Consider the following 19,145-nt stretch of genomic DNA (forward strand, 5'->3'; position numbering starts at 1 on the left):
CTGAGCAGTGATTACAATTAAATGTAGAAAAGCAAGAAGATGACTGAGATAATTAATAGACCAGCTCAATTGCTAGCTCATTCCTAGGTAATGATTTAGGCATAGAGGAGAAGAACATTCTTAAAAACCATCTTTCAAGCCACTTACTAACTGCATAAGGCCCAAGAGAGATCATGGGATAAAGCTCTCCCTCAACACGGCCATAGAATTGGCACAAGAGCCCACGGCATCCAAGAGGTTAGAATTCCCACGGAGCGGCCTGGCAGAGGAGAGGAAGCATTGTAGAGTATGGACTGTTAGTTTCCAAGTACATTTCAGGTCCAAGAAAAGACAACTACAAAAATTATTTTCTTATCACAACTGAACTGGTTGTTTTGATGGTTAGGTTAGATTTACATTTTCTAGGTTATTAAGTGTAATGCTTAACCCCAAAGTGTGTTTATTTGGAAAAATCAGTACTAATTTGCGTTTTAATGTATTCATATTTGTTGAGCTTTTTTTCAACCAAGACACTTCTGCTTTAATGTCAGATCAGGGAGACTGTGACGCGGGGCAGGTGTATGCTGGTATCTGCTGGCATGTGTTGTCTGCTCACCTGTGTCCTGACTGTTCCAGGTGCCTCCTGTGTACATGGCACCCTGTCCCCTGCACAGCCCAAAGAGGTGGGCACTGTTCTTTTGTCCCCTTTGCACATGGGGCTCCTAGGTGGTGGAGCTGTTATTTGGACCCAGGCAATTTTTGCTCCAAAGTTCATGCCCATATTAAAATATGGTTCCATGTTTTGTTTTAAAAAAAACCCCAAACACTGTTATGATAAACGAAAGACACGTAGGTAGTAATGGCTTCCCAAGAGCATATAACTATCAGTTGATGCAGGGTATACTGTTGAGAGTAAAGTTGGGGGGAGGGGTATGACGCTGTTCTTCTAGCTTCCGTGACCTGTATGAGATTTTTTTTTTTGGTGTGTGGTAAAAGTATAACATAAAATTTGTCATTTATTTCTAAAACTTTTTCATCATCCAAAATAGAAACTCTGTATCCATTAAACATTAATTCCCTCCTCCTCCTTTCCCCAGGCCCTGGTAACTTCGAATCTACTTTCTGTCTGTGAATTTGCCTGTCCAGGTATCTCCTATAAGTGGAATCATAGGAAATGTGTCCTTTTGTATCTGGCTGTTTCACTTAATATGTTCAAGGTTCATCCATGTTGTAGCATCTATCAGAACTTCCTTCTTTTAAAAGAGTGGCTGAATCATATTCCATTATATGGATATATCACACTTCGTTTATCCGTTCATCTGTTGATGGGCGCTTGGGTTGTTTCCACCTTGTGGCTACTGTGGATGACGCAGCTATGAACATTGGTGTACTAGTATCTGTTTGAGTCCTTACTTGGAGTTCCTTCGGGTGTATACCTAGGAATGGAATTGCTCGATCATATGGTGATTCTGTGTTTAGCTTTTTAAAGAAGGCCGTGACGTTTTTAAAGAGTTAAGTTCAAAAGGCAGCGGATGCCCTTTTGGCAGTCTGTCCCCAGAGCACCTTTCTGGGCACCGTCAGGGAACAGGCATCGAAGGGAACAGGCATCGAAGGGATCAGCCTTGCATTTTATAATTCACTTCCCACCTCCTCTGGAGAGATCCATTGTTTACTGAGTAGAGGGAAGAGTTTCTGCCATTGGTCCTCAAAGATCAGAGCTCACCCAGCCCTGTTCTCTGGACCCCTCCCGAAAAGCAAACCTCTTGGCGTTTAAGCATTAAACAGGTGTTTGTCTCCAGGTCTGCGTGGTGACAGGAAGCAGCGTGTGCTACAGCCCTTGGCACATGTAAGCTCAGTTTGTATGTATACATCCCAGAGGGATGGTCTGGAGTCCCCCAGGAACCAGCTGAAAATGGGGATCTGCCATGGGCTAGTAAGATTTTAGGCATCCTCATGACACCTGGTTTATGTTGAATTGTAGTTCGTGGGGCACCTTATGAAGGCCAGGGTTAAAAGGGAGTGCTGTCCTTCTCCATAATTTGAGCCCTGATACTGGTGGAAGGAAGTCTTGGGGGTATTTACCATCATGTGGACACATCATTCCTCGATTTGGCACAGAACAAAACTTTCCATCCAGCTTCTGGGTGTTTATTCTGCTTGTTATCGAACACCTGGGTGTTTGGAAATGTTCAGAGTTTTTTGCAATGTGGAAAGCAAACATCCAGGTGACAGCTGGGTCTTTGACCTTTCACCTTTCACCTAGGTGTTTTGGTGTCCTACCAACTCAATCGACATTCCCAGTTGTCAGCTGAAGGCTAGGGGTTTTAGGTGCAACGTGGAGGCTTTAGGTAACTGAGGAATTCCGAGAAAACCTGTCTGGGCCACCTTTTGTCTTTGCAATGACAGGGTGTAGAATGTTTGTGGATCCAGTTTTTGGATTACAAGTAAGAAGAGAGTTGAGGCCATTAGCTTCAGTCTGCTTGGTTTCAGTATTGAAATGTTATTTTTAGAAGATTTTAGTGAACATAGTTTTGAAACTCCATGCTCTCTCATTTTGTTCCTTGGCAGATGAAAAATACTGATGAATTCCACAAAGATTTAGCCACAGGGAGGAATGAGAAGAAGGGATTGTGCATGGTCAGTTACTGCAGGATTTCTCTTCTCCCTGGCTTTTGTGGTCTGTCCGCCGGAGAGTTACACATGCGGTGGTTCTGCCACAAAACAACTACTACCCTAGGGTTTATTTCACTTTTTCTGTTGTGTGTGTGTGAGATTTATGTTTCAATTTGAAAAGTGAAAATGAGAAAAGAGTAAACATTTCTAATCCTACTGCTTAATTATATAAAGTATATCACTAACAGTTGAGTACATTTTCTTTCTGATTTTACCTTGTACACAAGTCATGCTTACAGATTCAGGCCTATTTGTGCCTAGAAGGTTGTGTGTGTGTGTCATGTGTGTGTCTTGTGTGTGTATGTTTTTTACAAAATGGAATCATGAATATACATATTTGCACTCAGGCTACTTGTTTTCATTCATCAGTAACTATCAGTGATATTTTACCGGGACGGAACATAAGAATACCTCATTCTTTTTAATGACTGTATGCTATTCTTTTGGAATAAACTGTTCATGTTGAATGAGTCTCCTGTTGATGGATTCCAGTTTTCTTCTGTTACAAACTGTGCTTGAAGCAACAATTTTATTATGTGCTTTGAAGTAATCCTGCTCTTTTCTGTGTAGGCAAGATTTCTAGAAGTGGAATTAGCTGGGTCCAAAAAATAAAATGTGTGTTGCTAATTTTAATGGGTACTAGCAAATTATTTTACAGAAAGGTTTTTCTCAACTTATGTTATCAATTTGAGTTTCTATTTCCCTCCACCCTCACCGAGTACTCAATGACATTGATCTTTCTAATTTTTGTTAATCAACTGGTGAATAACAGTGTCTCATCATTGTTTTTCCTTTTTTTTGCGGTACGCGGGCCTCTCACTGCTGTGGCCTCTTCCGTTGCGGAGCACAGGCTACGGACGCGCAGGCTCAGCGGCCATGGCTCACGGGCCCAGCCGCTCCGCGGCATGTGGGATCCTCCCGGACCGGGGCACGAACCCGCGTCCCCTGTATCGGCAGGCAGACTCTCAGCCACTGCGCCACCAGGGGAGCCCTCATCATTGTTTTAATTTGCAGTTCCCTGCTCCTTAATGAGGTTAAGCATCTTTTCATATGTTTGTTGAGTACTTACATTCCCTCTTCTGTGCAACCAAAGATGGTTTATGTTCATTCGACCTAAGTGGCAGAAACAATGGAGCATTAAAAAGCCAAAAAAAGGAATTGAGAAAAACGTGTCGAAGATGACATCTTACATTTTTGTAGTTTCTTTAGGTGTACCCGGAATCTCGGTATGGAAATGGTGTGTTTAAAAAAGCACAGAAATCTTTGTGCCTCTGTTCCCCATCTTTGTAGAGTTACTGTTTGTAGTCTCTTAGCTTGTCATTAAGCAACCAATAATTAATGGTAGGATGTCCCCTACAAAAGTGTCAAATAGTCTCCCTGTTGGAGACTTCCAAGGGCATCCATTGGAAAATGCCACAGCTCATAAAATTTGGGATTGGTGGTATGTCAAGGAATCAAATACTGGAGCCATGGTGTAAGAAAATAAATATTAACAGCACTGTATGGGGCAATATTGATTGAGTACCAAGGTCTCTGGAAGGGCAGAAGCACCCTGTTGGGTAAATGTGTTTCTCATTGTGAAAGCATTTTATAAATGTTAACTTATTAACATTATTGTCGTGCATCTCTAGGAAGTAAATATCCAGGGAGCACATGCCCTTGTAGATCTTACGTGGAATGCCATAGCCCCGACGAAAGACTGGAGCTGACCATAGGCCCTAGGGTTAAAAAAAGGCAGTGGCGTGCGGGGCTGTATATGCCAAGATTTAATGTCTCGGGCAGAGACAGACCATGCCCTGCCTGCACAGTTCAGGTTCAGCTCCATTTGGAATCCACTCTGTGCCAAATCTGGATCCAGGCACAAGAAAGACATTGACAGTTTGGATGGGGTCCAGAGACAGGCACTAGCCATGATTAAGGGCTTATGGGCATGACATTTGAGCAGGGGCTCAAAGAACTGAATATTTACAGCGGGGCTAAATGCTGGATTACGTGGCTTGGTGACATTGGCCCGAGTTACCCTCCACGTGACTGGTTCCTCAGAGGCCAAGAGAGCCCCATTCCTGCTACTGCTGAGCGCTTCTGGAGAGGGAGGGTCTCATTGTGGGCTCACCTGCCTCGAGTTAAGTCAAGGAGCTAGCACCTGCCTTTTCCGTGCTCTGAGCCTACAGCTCCGGGGTAGCCCCCGGGGGGCCAGGATTTCCATAGGGAATGCTTAAACTGGAGATTTTAGTGTCCACATCTTCTCTTCTTCCTGAGCGTCCCTTTTATGCATTCTGCAGAGAAGGTGCTTCTCCCAAGAGGAGACACAGCCTCTCGTTTTGGTTCTCCTAAAAGCCTGTGGCCCAGCCAAGAGCAGAAAGTGAGTCTTCTCCGATGTAGAGAGTAGACTCTCTCCGTTGTAGGTCTGATGACTTCAAGTTCATTGACTGCCAGACATTTCCCCTGGGACAGTGAGACGAACACCCCATCACCAGCTCTAGGACCTTAGACTGAAACAACCTCCGTGGTTTACAGGGGGAGTCGTTTTCAGGCAGCAGCTGAAGCAAAGGGACTGCTCGGAACGCAGTCTTAATTCAGGGCTTGTAGTCTGTGAAGAAGAAGAATCCAGCCTTCGCCCCCATGATGCTTCCCAAGACTGTTAGTGATGACCAGCAATCTTGTTTTTGGACTCAGCGTCAGTAACTGCACTCTGCCGTGATGGCTTGTGCTGAACTGAACGACTGACATGAAAAGAGTTGTACTATCGCGTGTTCTTCTAACCTCTTACCTCTGTTGGCTCTGCTTTTCCAAGTGGACAGCTGCTCTGCCCTCCCCTCTTTATAATGGAGCGTTCACGAGACGATTTTCTTTATTCTCTAATTTAGTTCCTAGAATCTCTCATGTGCTTGCGCAGGCTCTGCTGGCATTATCGGTTTTTTATGTGATTAAGGCAGAAAACACTTGCAGTGCTCAGGGAATCATTCAGAAGGTCAGTTGGAATCCCTGAAATAGGATGAGTAGGCCCTGGCTTTTTATTTTTTCTTTCCATTTCTCCAGAATGCCTTGTCCAAAATGCCTTTAAAGAATGATACGGATTTGGAGAGAAATATTAAAGCCATGAACCTGAAAGATGAAATCTGCATTTTGACCTTGATAAGGAAAAATCATGCTTGCTTGAAAGCCTGAGTCTATTGAAATACTTTGAAAGCAAGGTGGAAACCTTAGAACCTAGTCTGTTTGCATGTTGACAGAACTAGGGTAAGAATCACAATAACTTCTTTTCTCATGTGCTGCTTATCTTTGAAAAGTCTCAAGGAGTTTGTAAACAGATGGATACACAACTTAAGTTTCCTGAGGATTCATTGCTCCCATATTTGAAATTCCGAGTGTATCTCAGGAACATGTAGCATCTATTCAGCCAGAGATGGGAGGGGCAGACCTATGTTTCCAGCTGAAACTTCTTGAGATGTCCTGACAGCATCTAAGCGCTGTGGGGAAGGATCTAAGAGGACTTCAAACCAGAAGCTTCCAGGAACAATAACAGCACCTACCTTGTGGGCTCCTTGGGAGAGTTAAGGTTAAGTTAGCTGAGGTGGAAAGGAGCGCTCAGCAAAGTGCCTGGTTTACGGTACGTGTTCACTGGCGTTTGCTCTACGTAGTTCCTTGGTGCTGTAGGGTTTGAGGGCTCCCAGTGGAGGAGCAGTCTGAGGCTCACCTGCCCTGGGGCACTGATGCTGTGGGTTAGTGTTAGGTTCCCCGGCCACTTGGCAGCTCCTGGAGGACCCCTCAAACCTGTGACAGTGACAGACCTACTGCAAACACTCTTTTGTATCTTAACATGATGATGTCAGCTTGCCAGATGTTCACCATGATGATAATTGTTGTTTTCCTTTGTCACCAGTCTGAGTATTTATTATGAGGAAAATTTAGAATTCAGGTGATTCTTCTCTGCCTTCCTTGTCTCCCTCAACTTCTTTTTAAATCAAGAAAGCAAAGCGCCTGGTGTTCTGTACTAAGATTGTTCAATAACCACCTTTCCTCTCATCTTTGCAGGTACGAAACCAGCATTGGAGCCTTATCATGGAAAGCGTGGTCCCATCCGACAAAGGAAATTATACCTGTGTGGTGGAGAACGATTACGGGTCCATCAATCACACGTACCACCTTGATGTTGTTGGTGAGTTTGCTTCTCCCCGAGCGGCAGCCATGTGCCAGCCTGCTGCAGCTTTACTCATTTGAAATTGTGAAAGTGAGTCTTGTTTCTCCCCATGCTTTCAGGAGGCTTGGTTTGTTTTCATTCTTTCTAAATACACGCTATCATTTGGGAAGGATTCTTCTGTCATTTGACAATGTTCTGTTTCCTGATTAGCTGAGTTTTATGTGTTTTGCGTGATCCCCTTGGCTCCCAAGCATCATTTTGTGTAATGTGGATGTGGTGTGAGATGTGCTGATGTTCTGGAAGCTGAGATTTCTCTGCAAAATGTTAGTGTATCTGCAGGGAAAGGTACAGTTAGACTGTGGGAGAACGTTGTTGCTGAAAGAAGGGCAACTATATAATGCTGGCTGAAGAGTAAAGGAAAAGGTATTATAATGACTGAGATTATAGCTGGTTGGACTAAGGTTAACGTCAAGGGACCCTTCAGTCCCATCAGAAGAAAGTCATTAAACACTACAAGTTCAACATCTATTCCTAGAAGCTATTTCTTCTGTGAAAAGGGAACTGTTTTAATGGGCTTATGAATACTTTTTTTAATCAAAGTGCTTAAATAAACTATTTTAATGAAATATCTTAAGACAACATAACTTGTTGTCCTGGAAACTCAAATTTCTTCCTAAGTCTGGTCTATTATGATGGGTTTAGTTGTAACCGATGAAGAAAGGCTGTTTCTCTGTCTTGTTGGAGGATTGATAAACTTACACCTAGGAGGTGTCTCGTTTCGGGATGGTGGGCTGAGATCTTTCCTTTGTAGAAGCCACCTTTTGTCTTTGCCATCTACCCTGACTCTCGGTGTGGCCACCTGTCCTTGAGTCCTTGCTGTGGGTTACCTAATCGGTTTGCACATCCCCACATGCAGGTTTCTGACTCCTGCTAAAGTCTCAGTCTCACCTTGACTCATTTTGCGTTAGTGTGACCCTCTGTAACCCCACAAACTCATGCCCGCCCCCTGTGCATCCACAAACAAAGGCCTTCCGCCATCATTTCCTGTGCACGTGCCCTTAGTATTATTTCACATGTGGGCATTTCTTCTCCTTCAATAAAATATAAACTCTTTGAGGAGAGAGACCCCATAGATATTTGAGTTGCCCAAAGAGCCATTAAAGAAACTTTGCGACATCTTGATAAACCAAATTACATAGATGTGGTTAATTGAAGTTTTAGGTTAACTGAAAATTAAATAGAAAACCATTTTAATTTTCTATCAGGTTAAATTAAATCCATAAGAAACTCTGCCTTGGAAAGCATGATTCAGTCTTTATCTCCATTTGTAAAGTGTTCAGTGAAAAAAACAGCATTTTGTTATTCAGAAGCCTTAATGTGAAATTTGAAAGGATTTTGTATAATATAGATTCTATAGATATTCATCAAAGCCTGAGTTTTAAGAGCCTTCTTTTCTCACAGAGATATTTGTGGAATGTTTCTTAGCGGGAATCACTACGTACTAATAGTTTACCAAACAAACACAAGGAGAAGTAACACTCACACATGAGAAGAAAATGGTTAACATTTATTTTGGCATTGATGTGTCATAAGTCTATCAATCAAAGAGCACACGACTTGGACTTCCCTGGCGGTCCAGCAGTTAAGACTCCACGCTTCCAATGCAGGGGGCGCAGGCTCAATCCCTGATCGGGGAACCACGATCCCACGTGCCACATGGCGCGGCCCCCCAAAATAAATTAATTTAAAAAAAAAAAAAAGAGGAGCACACCACTTGGACTTCACTTTGGGCCTCGCATATCCTGAGTTTGACATGAAAGTGTTCCTATTAAAGGAAAGAAAGTTTTGGGGCTAAAAGTTCTAAATAGTTAATTTTGGACAAAAGTCATTTATTGTGGGAATAAAATCATTGTGTTAACAGCAGTCTTTGGGGATCCTGGCTTTGCAGAGATCTACAAATCATTCATTAAGATTGGTTGGGGCCATTCCAGGAATCAGGAGTCATATCTCGGCCACTTGAGCCACGGGCTCTCTCGCTTCTAGCAGGTTTTAGGTTGAGTTGTTATGTAAAATGTTCAAAAGCCCCTCACCCCACCTCCCCTTTCAGCTTGCTGGCAGCTCATCTCTGTGAAGCCCTGAAATCTCTCTTAGAGTTTAGGGTTGGATTTGAATTGTGCTGCTGAATAATGGAATTGTGCTGTCTAATGTTAATCCCCTGGCAATCAGTCTTGTTGAAAAGAGCGTATGATTCAGTGGTGTAATGTGGAGGGAGCGTAGTGTATGGAGTAATGCAGAGAAAGGCCTGATTATGTCACAAAGTTGGGAGATCGCCCAGCTAAACGTGGGCCAATAATGACACAATGCTGGTTGGGAATATCCATTAAAGCTCAACCCCAATAATTTTCCAAGCCTTGAACCTTCTTTATAAATAGAAGCCAAAAGTCAGCGGAGTATAAGACATTTTCAGGAAAGATGGAGGTGTGAAATACTCTCATCTTTGCTCAAAACCCTAGTAATTGCTTTGAGAAGTGGTAATAAAATAAGAATTGAGTCAGCTGAAGCGTCTCAGGCAGACTTACAGGGCTGGCAGACAGTCATCCTGAACATCTCGGCAAGTGGAAACAAAAGGGGTTCAGGCTTGAACTGTGAATTTCTGGTGGCCTGTAGGTCCAAGTTTAATACACGGCTGCGTGGTAGCAGCCTCTCACCTCCATCTCGGTTTGACAGAATATCAGAGACTCTTTCCCAGAGAAAGTGAAGTCCTGACCTAGTTCCCGTTCTCCGAGGTTTTATTTTTGTTGCTATGATACATAGGCTTGTAGTTTGGATATGACGACGCATCAAACTGGGTGAGACCTTTTTATTGAAATTCTTCCCTGGAAAGGCATTCCCATAAGCACTTTAATGTAAAAGCTGTGTAATTTAAGTGACATTCTTGTGTTCTGGAATTAAATAGCGAGCCATTGTTGTGTGTGAGGGAAACGCTTTGGTTTATGGGAGCCTTTTAGGAGCCTTGTTTGATCCTCATTAAAATTGACACCATTACTTTTCAGCCATTTACTTGCAAGGGAAAATTAGTGTGAAGCTCCACATCTCAGTAATTGTGGTGATAATAAAACGGGCTCTCCTTAAAATAGCGAGCTCTGGGAGGTGGCAAGTGCTCGCCCGTAGCTCATCAGTGAGTGAGGCTGGAGCGCAGAATTCTGCCTGGGGCCCGCCACCAAGAAGCAGCAGCCTGGCAGAAGGCCTTTAACTTTTTTTTTTTTTTTTTAACATCTTTATTGGGGTATAATTGCTTTACAATGGTGTGTTAGTTTCTGCTTTATAATGAAGTGAATCAGTTATACATACACATACGTTCCCATATCTCTTCCCTCTTGCGTCTCCCTCCCTCCCACCCTCCCTATCCCACCCCTCTAGGTGGTCACAAAGCACAGAGCTGATCTCCCTGTGCTGTGCGGCTGCTTCCCACTAGCTATATCTATTTTACGTTTGGTAGTGTATATACGTCCATGCCACTCTCTCGCTTTGTCCCAGCTTACCCTTCCCCCTCCCCATATCCTCAAGTCCATTCTCTAGTAGGTCTGTGTCCTAATTCCTGTCTTACCCCTAGGTTCTTCATGACATTTTTTTTTTCACTCTCCTCGTGTCTGAAAAGGAAGGCGCTGAGACTCACTAATGTTAGATAAAGGCAGCCCGGTGTTGTGAGCATAGCGGCTCTGTCGGCCCACACACTGGGGACCAAGAGAACTGGGACAAGTGACTAGCTCCTCTGAGCCTCTCTCAGCGATGATGCTTACCTCGTTTCTGTGATGGCTGTATCAGTTTCCTAGGGGCTGCTGTAACACATCATCACAGGCTGGATGGCTTAAAACAATAGGAAATTATTCTCTTGTCAGTTCTGGAAGCCAGAAGTCTGAAGTCAGGCTCTCTGTAGGGTTGGATCCTTTTGGAGATTCCGAGGACGAATCCGTTCATGCCTCTGTCCCAGCTTCTGGTGGCTGTCAGCAGTTCTTGGCTTGTGGACATATCACTCCACCTCCAGCTCTGTCTTCCCGTGGCCTTCCTCTCCGTGGTGTCTCAAATCTCCCTCTGCCTTTCTCTCGTAAGGACACCTGTCGTTGGATTTGGAGCCCACCTTCAATCCAGGATGACCTCATCTTGAGGTCCTTAAACTCCATCACAAAGACCTTATTTCCAAATAGGGTCACGTTCACAGGTGCCAGGGGGTTAGGACATGGACTCATCTTTTCTGGGGCCACAGTTCAACCCACTCTAGTGGTTATGAGAAATCGGTTGGGTAAACAGGTGAAAACACCCAACTGGTACCTAGGTGGCTAGCAACAAATGCTACTTTCCCCCTTTCTAAACTTGGAAACGCCTTTGAGGGTTAGAAGACGTCTTAAATGGCCTTTATGGACTCAACCAGAAGTTTTATTGAACAACCTGGTTGCCGTGTTGGGACCGCCAGAACCGGCCAGTGGCTGACGGTCACTTGTCCTGCTGAGGTTTCCATCTTTGGTTAATGCTGTCGTCAGGGCTTTCCCAGGACTGAGATAGTTGCTTGAACTCACAGAAGAGGGTTGTAGAGTTTGAGAGCTTCAGGTTCATCGAGTTGGTCTCGTCACCTCCACCTCCACCTCCCACCCCATTTTACAGTTGGGGACCTCCAGGTTCCGGGCGGGGAAGTGATGTTTGCCAAGGTCTCGAAGGAACTCCAGAGCTGGGTCCTCTCGAATCCTAGACTCGTGCTGCGCGCACCACACACTGCTGTCTCTGTTTCAGGATTGCTGTGGAGTCAGCAGCTGCCGCAGCCAGACTCAGAGGTGAACCCCATGTGCAGCTCTTTGTTTCCAAAAAACCCCAAAATGTGAGAGAGAGAGATGGAAGTATTCAGAAGACCAGTTGCTCCTTCTGACTCATATAGACCCTTTCTTTGGCTTGGAATTGTGAACTCTGCCCCCTTTCGATGTCCAGTTCTGCATTCCCAGAGACCATCAGATAACTTGTGAGCTTTTCACCTGGCATGGGGTATTCTGGGGGACAGCAGAGCAGCAGAGGTGGTTACGGGGCCTCTGGATTTGCAGAGGCCAGCCTTGCCTACTCCTCTACAGTCTACTTTCCAGAAATTTGTCCTCCCGGGGCAAGAGCTATAAGCAGCACACAGTGTCTCGGAGGCTGGTTGGGAGCCGATCGGGGCCAGGAGTCCCTTCTGGCTGGGAGGGGATCACCCAGGCCCCTCCGCCAGCGCTGACTTGTTCGGCGGCAGACAGGGACAGTGCTGTCCACTGGCCCTTGACATCAATCTGCTGTAACCCGGCTTCAGACGTGATGGGACTCAGCCCGAAAGCAAGAAGGAGTCCGTGCCAGTGCTGACTGCCACCCCCCAGGTGTGTGTCGGGGAGGAGTGAAGGCTGTTATTGCGGGCGCTGACCCATAGGCCTGACTAAGGGGCTGACGTTGAGCGCTCGGCAGCCCGTCCAGTGGGAGAGGTGGTGTCAATCGTTTATTGCTTGGGGCAGTCCCGTCCTGGGAAGACAGAGGACCCAGTGTGATCCCTGAGCCCTAGGGAGGGGACTGAGGCAAGTCAGAGCCCCCGAAACCACACTTCTGCAGTGCACCGGACCTTTCTTTCTGGTGGGAGGTGCCAGGTTGGAACAAAGTGGTGTTTCAGTAAATGAAGAAATGGTGGTCTAGTTCATTAATTAACTAGTTGGTTTATTAGGACCGTTCCCAGCCACTTGCTCCTTATGGAAGACCCTTCTCTGTCCTAGTTTCTGTCACATCATGGCTCCCGGACACTGCTTCTGTTTCTCTGAGTGAAGAGGGTGGCTGCAGTGCAGGTGGCATGAAACTACACAATACCGTGTATCTGGAGATTTGAACGCATTGGACACCTGACTCTCACCTTCCAACTTGGAGCCCTTGTGCATTTCCCTGGCACTCGCCAGGCCTCAGCTCCACAGAGCCCCTTGGGATTCTCAACTTGAAGCATCTTGACCTAGAAGCTTCCTGGCCAGACCTCATTTGATTTTCCATATTCATGATTTTGATGCCAATGAATTCTTTTCCATTTCTTGCTCTGAGTTCAAGACTTGGTGTTTATCCTGATACTGGTTCTGCGTGCCAGCTTGACGTTGTGAGATCTAGCTGGAGGAAGGCAGCAAGCCCCTCAGCTGAGAGCGGATGGATGGAGGTGCCATGCCAGGCACGGGCCACGGCGACGCCTTCCTAAGTGGGCTTGTTAAAGTGGGCGTGGAATGGTGGGGCTGTAGCGGCAGTTGTGTAGGAGGCCAAGTCCTGCTGCTTTTGTGGCTCCAGCAGCCAATACTGCCCCCCTTGTCCTACCCGTTGCTCCAGCATCAACCCTCGGGGGGACACCTGAGCACCTCTGCAGGTACTGGTGGGAATTACGTGGGTGAGTGGTTCAAATCCTGTTTCCATCCTTTGCTAGCTTTGTGGCCTGGGAAGTCATGGAACTTCTGAACCTCAGTTTTCTCATCTGTAAAATGGGGGATGGCATGCTTTGGTAGGAGGGCGGTGCTTTTAAATAATGGGACCCACTGGTGATGTCTAGTCCTGTCATTAGGGGGTCCCACACCTCCTTTCATAGCTCTCAGCTGAGACATGTACACTCAGCTCAGCCCTGGCTAAAGGAGTGGTTGGTCCTCTCCTTTCCTTCAGGACGCAGATTTCAAAACTTCCTTTGGTAGCTACTGTTTAACGAGCCTTTTGGTTGCTACAGAGTGGCTTTTCATACCTATTTCACAACCGGTATTCCAGGGGCAAAAGCTGGCCAGTGGGTGGCTACATCAGCGCCGAAGGTACTGAGCGGAAAGCGCTTTCCTGCAGGACTGATACCAGCTCAGAGTTACTCCTTCTGGGCATTGAGGGCAGGTGATGCCTGTGGGTGCCAGCTCCTGGGGCTGGAGCAGGCACACGCTGGCCTGGATGGGACCATGCGAGAACTGCCGTATCAGCATATTTGGATGTTCTCTGCAAGCCGTCAGTTGCCCTCTGCTCCATAGCTGAGGAAGGAAGCCTTATTGATTGTTTTGGATTCTGGCCGTGGGCCTGACTGCGGTGACTGGGGTGAGGGCTGATACTTGAGCTCTTGTCTGATCTTTGGCATTGAGTCTATGGTGTGGGCAAAGAGGATGTAGAAGTGTTACAGACAAGTGAACGACTTACAGCATTTTGTAAGAGGGTCTCTTCGTCGTAGCTGGAAATAATTCAGGTGGGCGCAGAGGGCAGAGAGAAAGCTTGTTGCTACTAGTCTCTGGGCAAGTAAGCGTGGCGTGAAGATGTAGATTCATCCATGGCAGTCAGAGTGCCCAGCGATTTGAGCTAGAACTTAGCAAGCTTTTGATCAGTATGTGCTGAATTGAAATAGTAGAAGAACAGCCTGAGTTACTTCTATTTGGGGGCATGTGGTTCTTAACATATGGCAAATCCTAATGCAAGGAATCTTCCGAGTTCCTCTCTAAACGTATATATACAGCTTCAATTACTGGTCACCTTTTTTCACAAAAGACCCCAGTTGAGACGTATTATGCCGACTCTCATTAAGATGAGTGTAGAAATGCCAACAAACTCTTCCCCTTTTAAACAATACTTCCACCAGAGTGCTTTTATGGAGTCTCCCTCCCTTAGAACACCCTGCTGTTACATTCAGGTCTTGTGTTTGGTTTATTTTCACCGTCAGGAGAAGGTAGGGCAGAAACGACCTATCGTAACGGGGGTGTGTTCCCAAGTTCAAGAGCAGGTTTGAGTTGGAGAGGCAGCATTTAGAGTTTCACCATAATGAGGTCAGAGTCGGGTTGGAAGTGGGGAAGAGATGGCTGAGGGGAGGATGTTAGTGTTTCTCTGGGAAAGTTTTTCTGTTTCTCCTTCTGAGAAGAGAGAGATGAGGAGACGAGGACATCAGTGCCTTGGTTTAGAGGGAAAAGATAGAGCAGAGCATTCTACAGGGATTGTCGTTATTGATTGTACTGTAATGGTTAATCCTCTATCTATGGGGCATCTCGTGCTTGGCCTAGAGGGTGTTTGGGACAATTGGTTGAATGAAACACGTACTTTGGCCTCTTGGGGTTCTCAGCTCACAGTGCAAAAGACCCCAAACTGCCGCAGTGAGAAGATGATAAGTAGGGACGGAGATTCCTGGATCTTGATAGAACTTCTCCTTTGACTTTCTTTCTCCTGGAGCCTCCCCCTTAGAGAATTCTCTCAAACAAGGCCTGTAGGAATTCGGTCCCTCCCCAATAAATGCGCACATCACGGGTCAGGTGGCGCCCCAGGCACATTCTTTATCGTCTCAGCCTGAAAGTGCTCTTTTTTGAAGATACGCATTGCATATTATTTGGGAGGAATCTTCTGGAAGTTGTGCTTTTTTTGAAAAAGGAATTCCTCGTTTTATTTGGTTCCGTATACACTCTGGACTGAGACTGAGAAATGAAGGATTTAGTCCTTTAAATTTTACATTTTGGCCAAAAGAAACAAAACCATCTTGTGTGTGAACCATCGCTGAGTGATGGGTGGGCAGTGGGCAGGGTTGCAGGCTGGCCTGAGGCCTCCCATTTGCCTTGGATGGTGAGAAGAGACGTAGAATTCATATTGGAGCCTTTTGTGATCTGGGTGACTATTTTGAAACTTCTCTTTAGATGATGCTTACAGCAAGGAATTATCTAGAATCACTTTTATTTTCAGGGTCTGAGTTTGCCTCTAAGAAAACAAATGAGGTTTTATTGTTCCACTTCTCCTATGGTTCGTTACCAAAGGGAGGCATTTCTTGTTTGCTCAGATGGGCTAAAAGCTTTTGCTTCTGCTTGACACGCCCCAGGAGCAAAGTAAGGCATCTGAGAGATTAACATGATAGATTTTTCTGGACTTCCTCTAGAAGTAAGGTTTTTTAATGGTGAAAGTTGATGAAACTGTCAACATTATTACCGTGGACATCTCTCCATGTCTGTACATATCTCTTTGCTTCATTCTTCCTAGTGGCCTGTGTGCTGTCTGTTGTGAACAGAGTATAATTTATTTAATCATCCCCCTTTTGCTAGGTATTTAACTTGTGTTCATCTTCTAGTTTCCAGTTACCAGAGAGGCTCCGTTGACAAGCTCTGCATACACCTGTTTGTTGGGCACCTGGGTGAATATTTTTCTAGGACCCATTTCTGGATCTTTTTTGATGTCGACATTTTCATCCTAAACAGCTTCATTCTGATCGCTGCTGTCTTTGGGACTCCTCCATGGTTTGGTTTTTAGCTTCTTTGCAGATCATTTGAGAAAAGATATTCTAAATCAGAGTTCTGCCTGTGTAACAAGAGGGTATGTTTAATTCCTGGACTTTTTTTTTTTCTCTCTTCTTTTTTTATTGTTTCTAGCATACTCTTCCCATGAAGGGAACCCAGCTCTGCACACAACAGCTGATAATCTTGCATTCCTGAAAGATGTTGCACCCGCTATGGCAAGTGGCGGGGTGCTGAGGCTCCGTGATGGAGCTCCCCAGCGTGACTGCTCTCAGCTGTGTTTACCCCAGCTCCTCAGGAGGGAGCCTGGGGAGACTGATGTCTGAGTTTCGCATCAGCGTGAAAACCAAGCACAATACGGGGTGGTGGTGGGGGACCTTGTGCAGAGTCTTTGCGTCAGAAGAGAGAAAAGCCTTCATTTAGTCAATGGGACAAGATAAACATGCTAAACTAATTGAGAAGGCAGCTTTTCCGTGATCCTAGGACTATATCTTACTCTGTGATATTGTCACCTTTGCCATGTCTCTCTCTCTCTCTTTTTTTTCAGTTGTGGTAAAATACACATAACATAAAATGTACCATTTTAACCACGTGTAAGTGCGCAGTTCAGGGGCATTAAGTACAATTGCTGTGTAACCATCACCGCTCTCGCTCCCAGAACTTCTTCATCATCCCAAAGCTATGCGTCCTTTTAACAAAAAGAAGGGCATTTTTGAACCTAAAATTGGCATACCTTTGTGGCTGCCAAAGAGTCTTCAGTTCCAGTTTAACTTTTCGAAGGCACAGAGATCAGGGTATCGTAAACATTTGGGGTGTAAATAGCACACGGCCCTGCTCCTGTAATTTGCCCAAGAAGACCTAAATTGACACCCAGCTGGTAGAAGCCACTCAACTCCCAGCCAAATAATACCGTCTATGACATTAATTAAGGAAGGCACTGCGCCTCCGCCTGCTTTGGGCTTCCCAGGCCCTCCGGCCTCAGCCAGCACTTCACCCTGCGTCTCCACCTCATCGAGCAAACACAAAGGAATTAGTGGTGTTTTGCTTCTAGCATTTCACATGGTGCAGCCTCCATAAGTCACTGAGGAACCTCAGTGCCGGAGGGAGAACACTTTGGCTTTTCCCAAACCAGCTTTTACTCCCCAGACTTTGCTCTCTCCGCCGAGAAACATGTATGTTTTAGAGGAAGATGGATCCCCAGCCCAGTTCCTCAAGACCTTCCAGAGTCAGATGTCCAAGCAGGAGGAAAACGAGGCGACGTGCAGGTTGGAGAAAGAGCGGCAAACCAGTCACTTTCTACCAAAATGCATTTCCCGCCCCCCCGCTTTGTTTTTTTAAAGTAATTCCAGGTACCCAGCATCCCTAGCCTGTTGTAGAAGGTGACAAGCAAAATACTGGTTACGCATACCTTGATTCTTTCTGAGAAAGAAAGAAATGTGTACTCCTCCCGTGGCACACCTTCTCATCCTATATCCTAACTGTCCCTTTTCCTCCAGATCACTTTTGGTTCTGACCTTCTTTTGTGCCAGTCTCTAGAGGCTGGAGGAAGCTTAGGGAAAACAAAACTCAGAACCCAGCTAGATGTAGCCTGTCTGGTTTGAGGGCATTTGGCACAGTCTTGACAAGACAATGAACTCATTCTACTAATTGTAATTAGCATGAGGGCTTTAGCAGGTTTTTGGGCTCCTCAAACTTCAGAGGCCTTTGATCGGCTCCCCTAATAACCATGCCTCATGCTAACTGGTTTAGTGCGGTTTTTTTATGCAACAAAAGCCACCACCGCCTCCTCTTGAGAAAAAAGGGAGGCTGGGCTTTAGAAACAAGAATTCTCAGTTGTTTTCACTTGTTCTCTAAATCGCAGAATGTTCTTTCCTTATTCAGCCCCTTGGAGTTGCTAAGAAACTGCCGTTTTAGAGGAAAGGTAATTAAATTTTGATTTTAATTTAAAGACAGGGAAGGCAGGGTTCTTCACGTTCCTTAAATGAAGGGGCGCCCCGAGAGGAGACTTTCTGTTTCCAGATCAGTCCTGGGCAAGCGGTGTGATTGGAGTCTTTTGGTGTTTTGCTGCCAGAGAGCGGGGTTTTGAAATGGTTCTTTGCTGCAAGCGCTGCTGAACTTTGGGGAGGGATGCTTACAAGACCAGTGTGTGCTGGGAAACCAGTAACTCTGGGCTTGATTAATTTATAGGGTGTGATTTAAGAAGCTGGTTCTCCTTCTGATCCCCGGGATGCGTATTTACTGAGTCCGTACAGGAGGCCCCTCTGCCCGGTGGACATTTTTTATGGCCTTTGCTATGTCAGAGCAAAAGTTGTAGATCTCTTATGAGCAAACGTATTATTATGTCCAGGAGAGGATGGGCGTGTTATAAAGTTTCAAATGGTCAATTAACAAAGATTTATTCTTTGTCACTCAGGTATTTTCTCTCTCTTTCTCAATAATTAGCCCTTGGAATGAAGCAGGCTGTGTTCTTCCTGCTTTCCTGGTCGTAGCTTCAGAGCAGGATTTTGAGACAGGCCGTCGGACGTTTAGACTCTTAGCAGCTGGGCCTTCGGGTTCGGTAAAGTGGACTCATTTGGAGCACTTGACAAAAGGGAGTGAGGGAGAATGCGGGGGAGAGAATGTGTTTTTAAAGCACTCCGGGCTGTGTTTACTACACATATATTTGGTAGAACCTCATTCCAGCAGGGCAGCCAACTGTCCATTGGCTGCAGCCCCGCCCTTTGGACTGCCTTCCATTCTGTCTTAATTTGGAGCTCACGCAGGGACCTTAGAATCTCTATTGTTAAGAGTTCTCATCCTCTTTTGGGCCCATGAACTGGCCCCTGCGACCTGCTGAACCCAGAATATGTATTTTTAAACATTTCAGTAAAAACACAGGTGAGGTGCTCATCAGCTTTTCTGTATATGTATTTCACTCCCCCGGTAAAGAGAAAAATCTATTTGCTATAATATCTGAGAGTTGAACATGCTGTAAGAGACCCTTGCCTAAAACGAAATCCTTCCTGGCGGAGAAGATGTGACTTTCGTTATCGCAGAAGGACAAGAGATGGGCCGGCTCTGGGTTTTATTCTCTCATCCAGAGATGATCCACTCAGTAATTCTTC

The 19,145-nt window shown here is 45.6% G+C and overlaps 1 protein-coding gene across 9 annotated transcripts in view; it reads left to right on the forward strand.

Annotated features, from left to right (window-relative positions):
- The window catches only part of FGFR2 (fibroblast growth factor receptor 2), a 103,881-nt gene that overhangs the window by 44,167 nt on the left and 40,569 nt on the right, over positions 1 to 19,145 (forward strand). For all 9 annotated transcript variants that reach the window (XM_060285833.1, XM_060285834.1, XM_070043952.1 and 6 more), the window contains one exon: positions 6,688 to 6,811. In XM_060285833.1, the coding sequence (XP_060141816.1) occupies positions 6,688 to 6,811 (124 nt within the window). The remainder of the gene's footprint in view (positions 1 to 6,687; positions 6,812 to 19,145) is intronic.

Source organism: Globicephala melas, chromosome 16 (assembly GCF_963455315.2).
Source record: "Globicephala melas chromosome 16, mGloMel1.2, whole genome shotgun sequence".
Taxonomy (NCBI): domain Eukaryota; kingdom Metazoa; phylum Chordata; class Mammalia; order Artiodactyla; family Delphinidae; genus Globicephala; species Globicephala melas.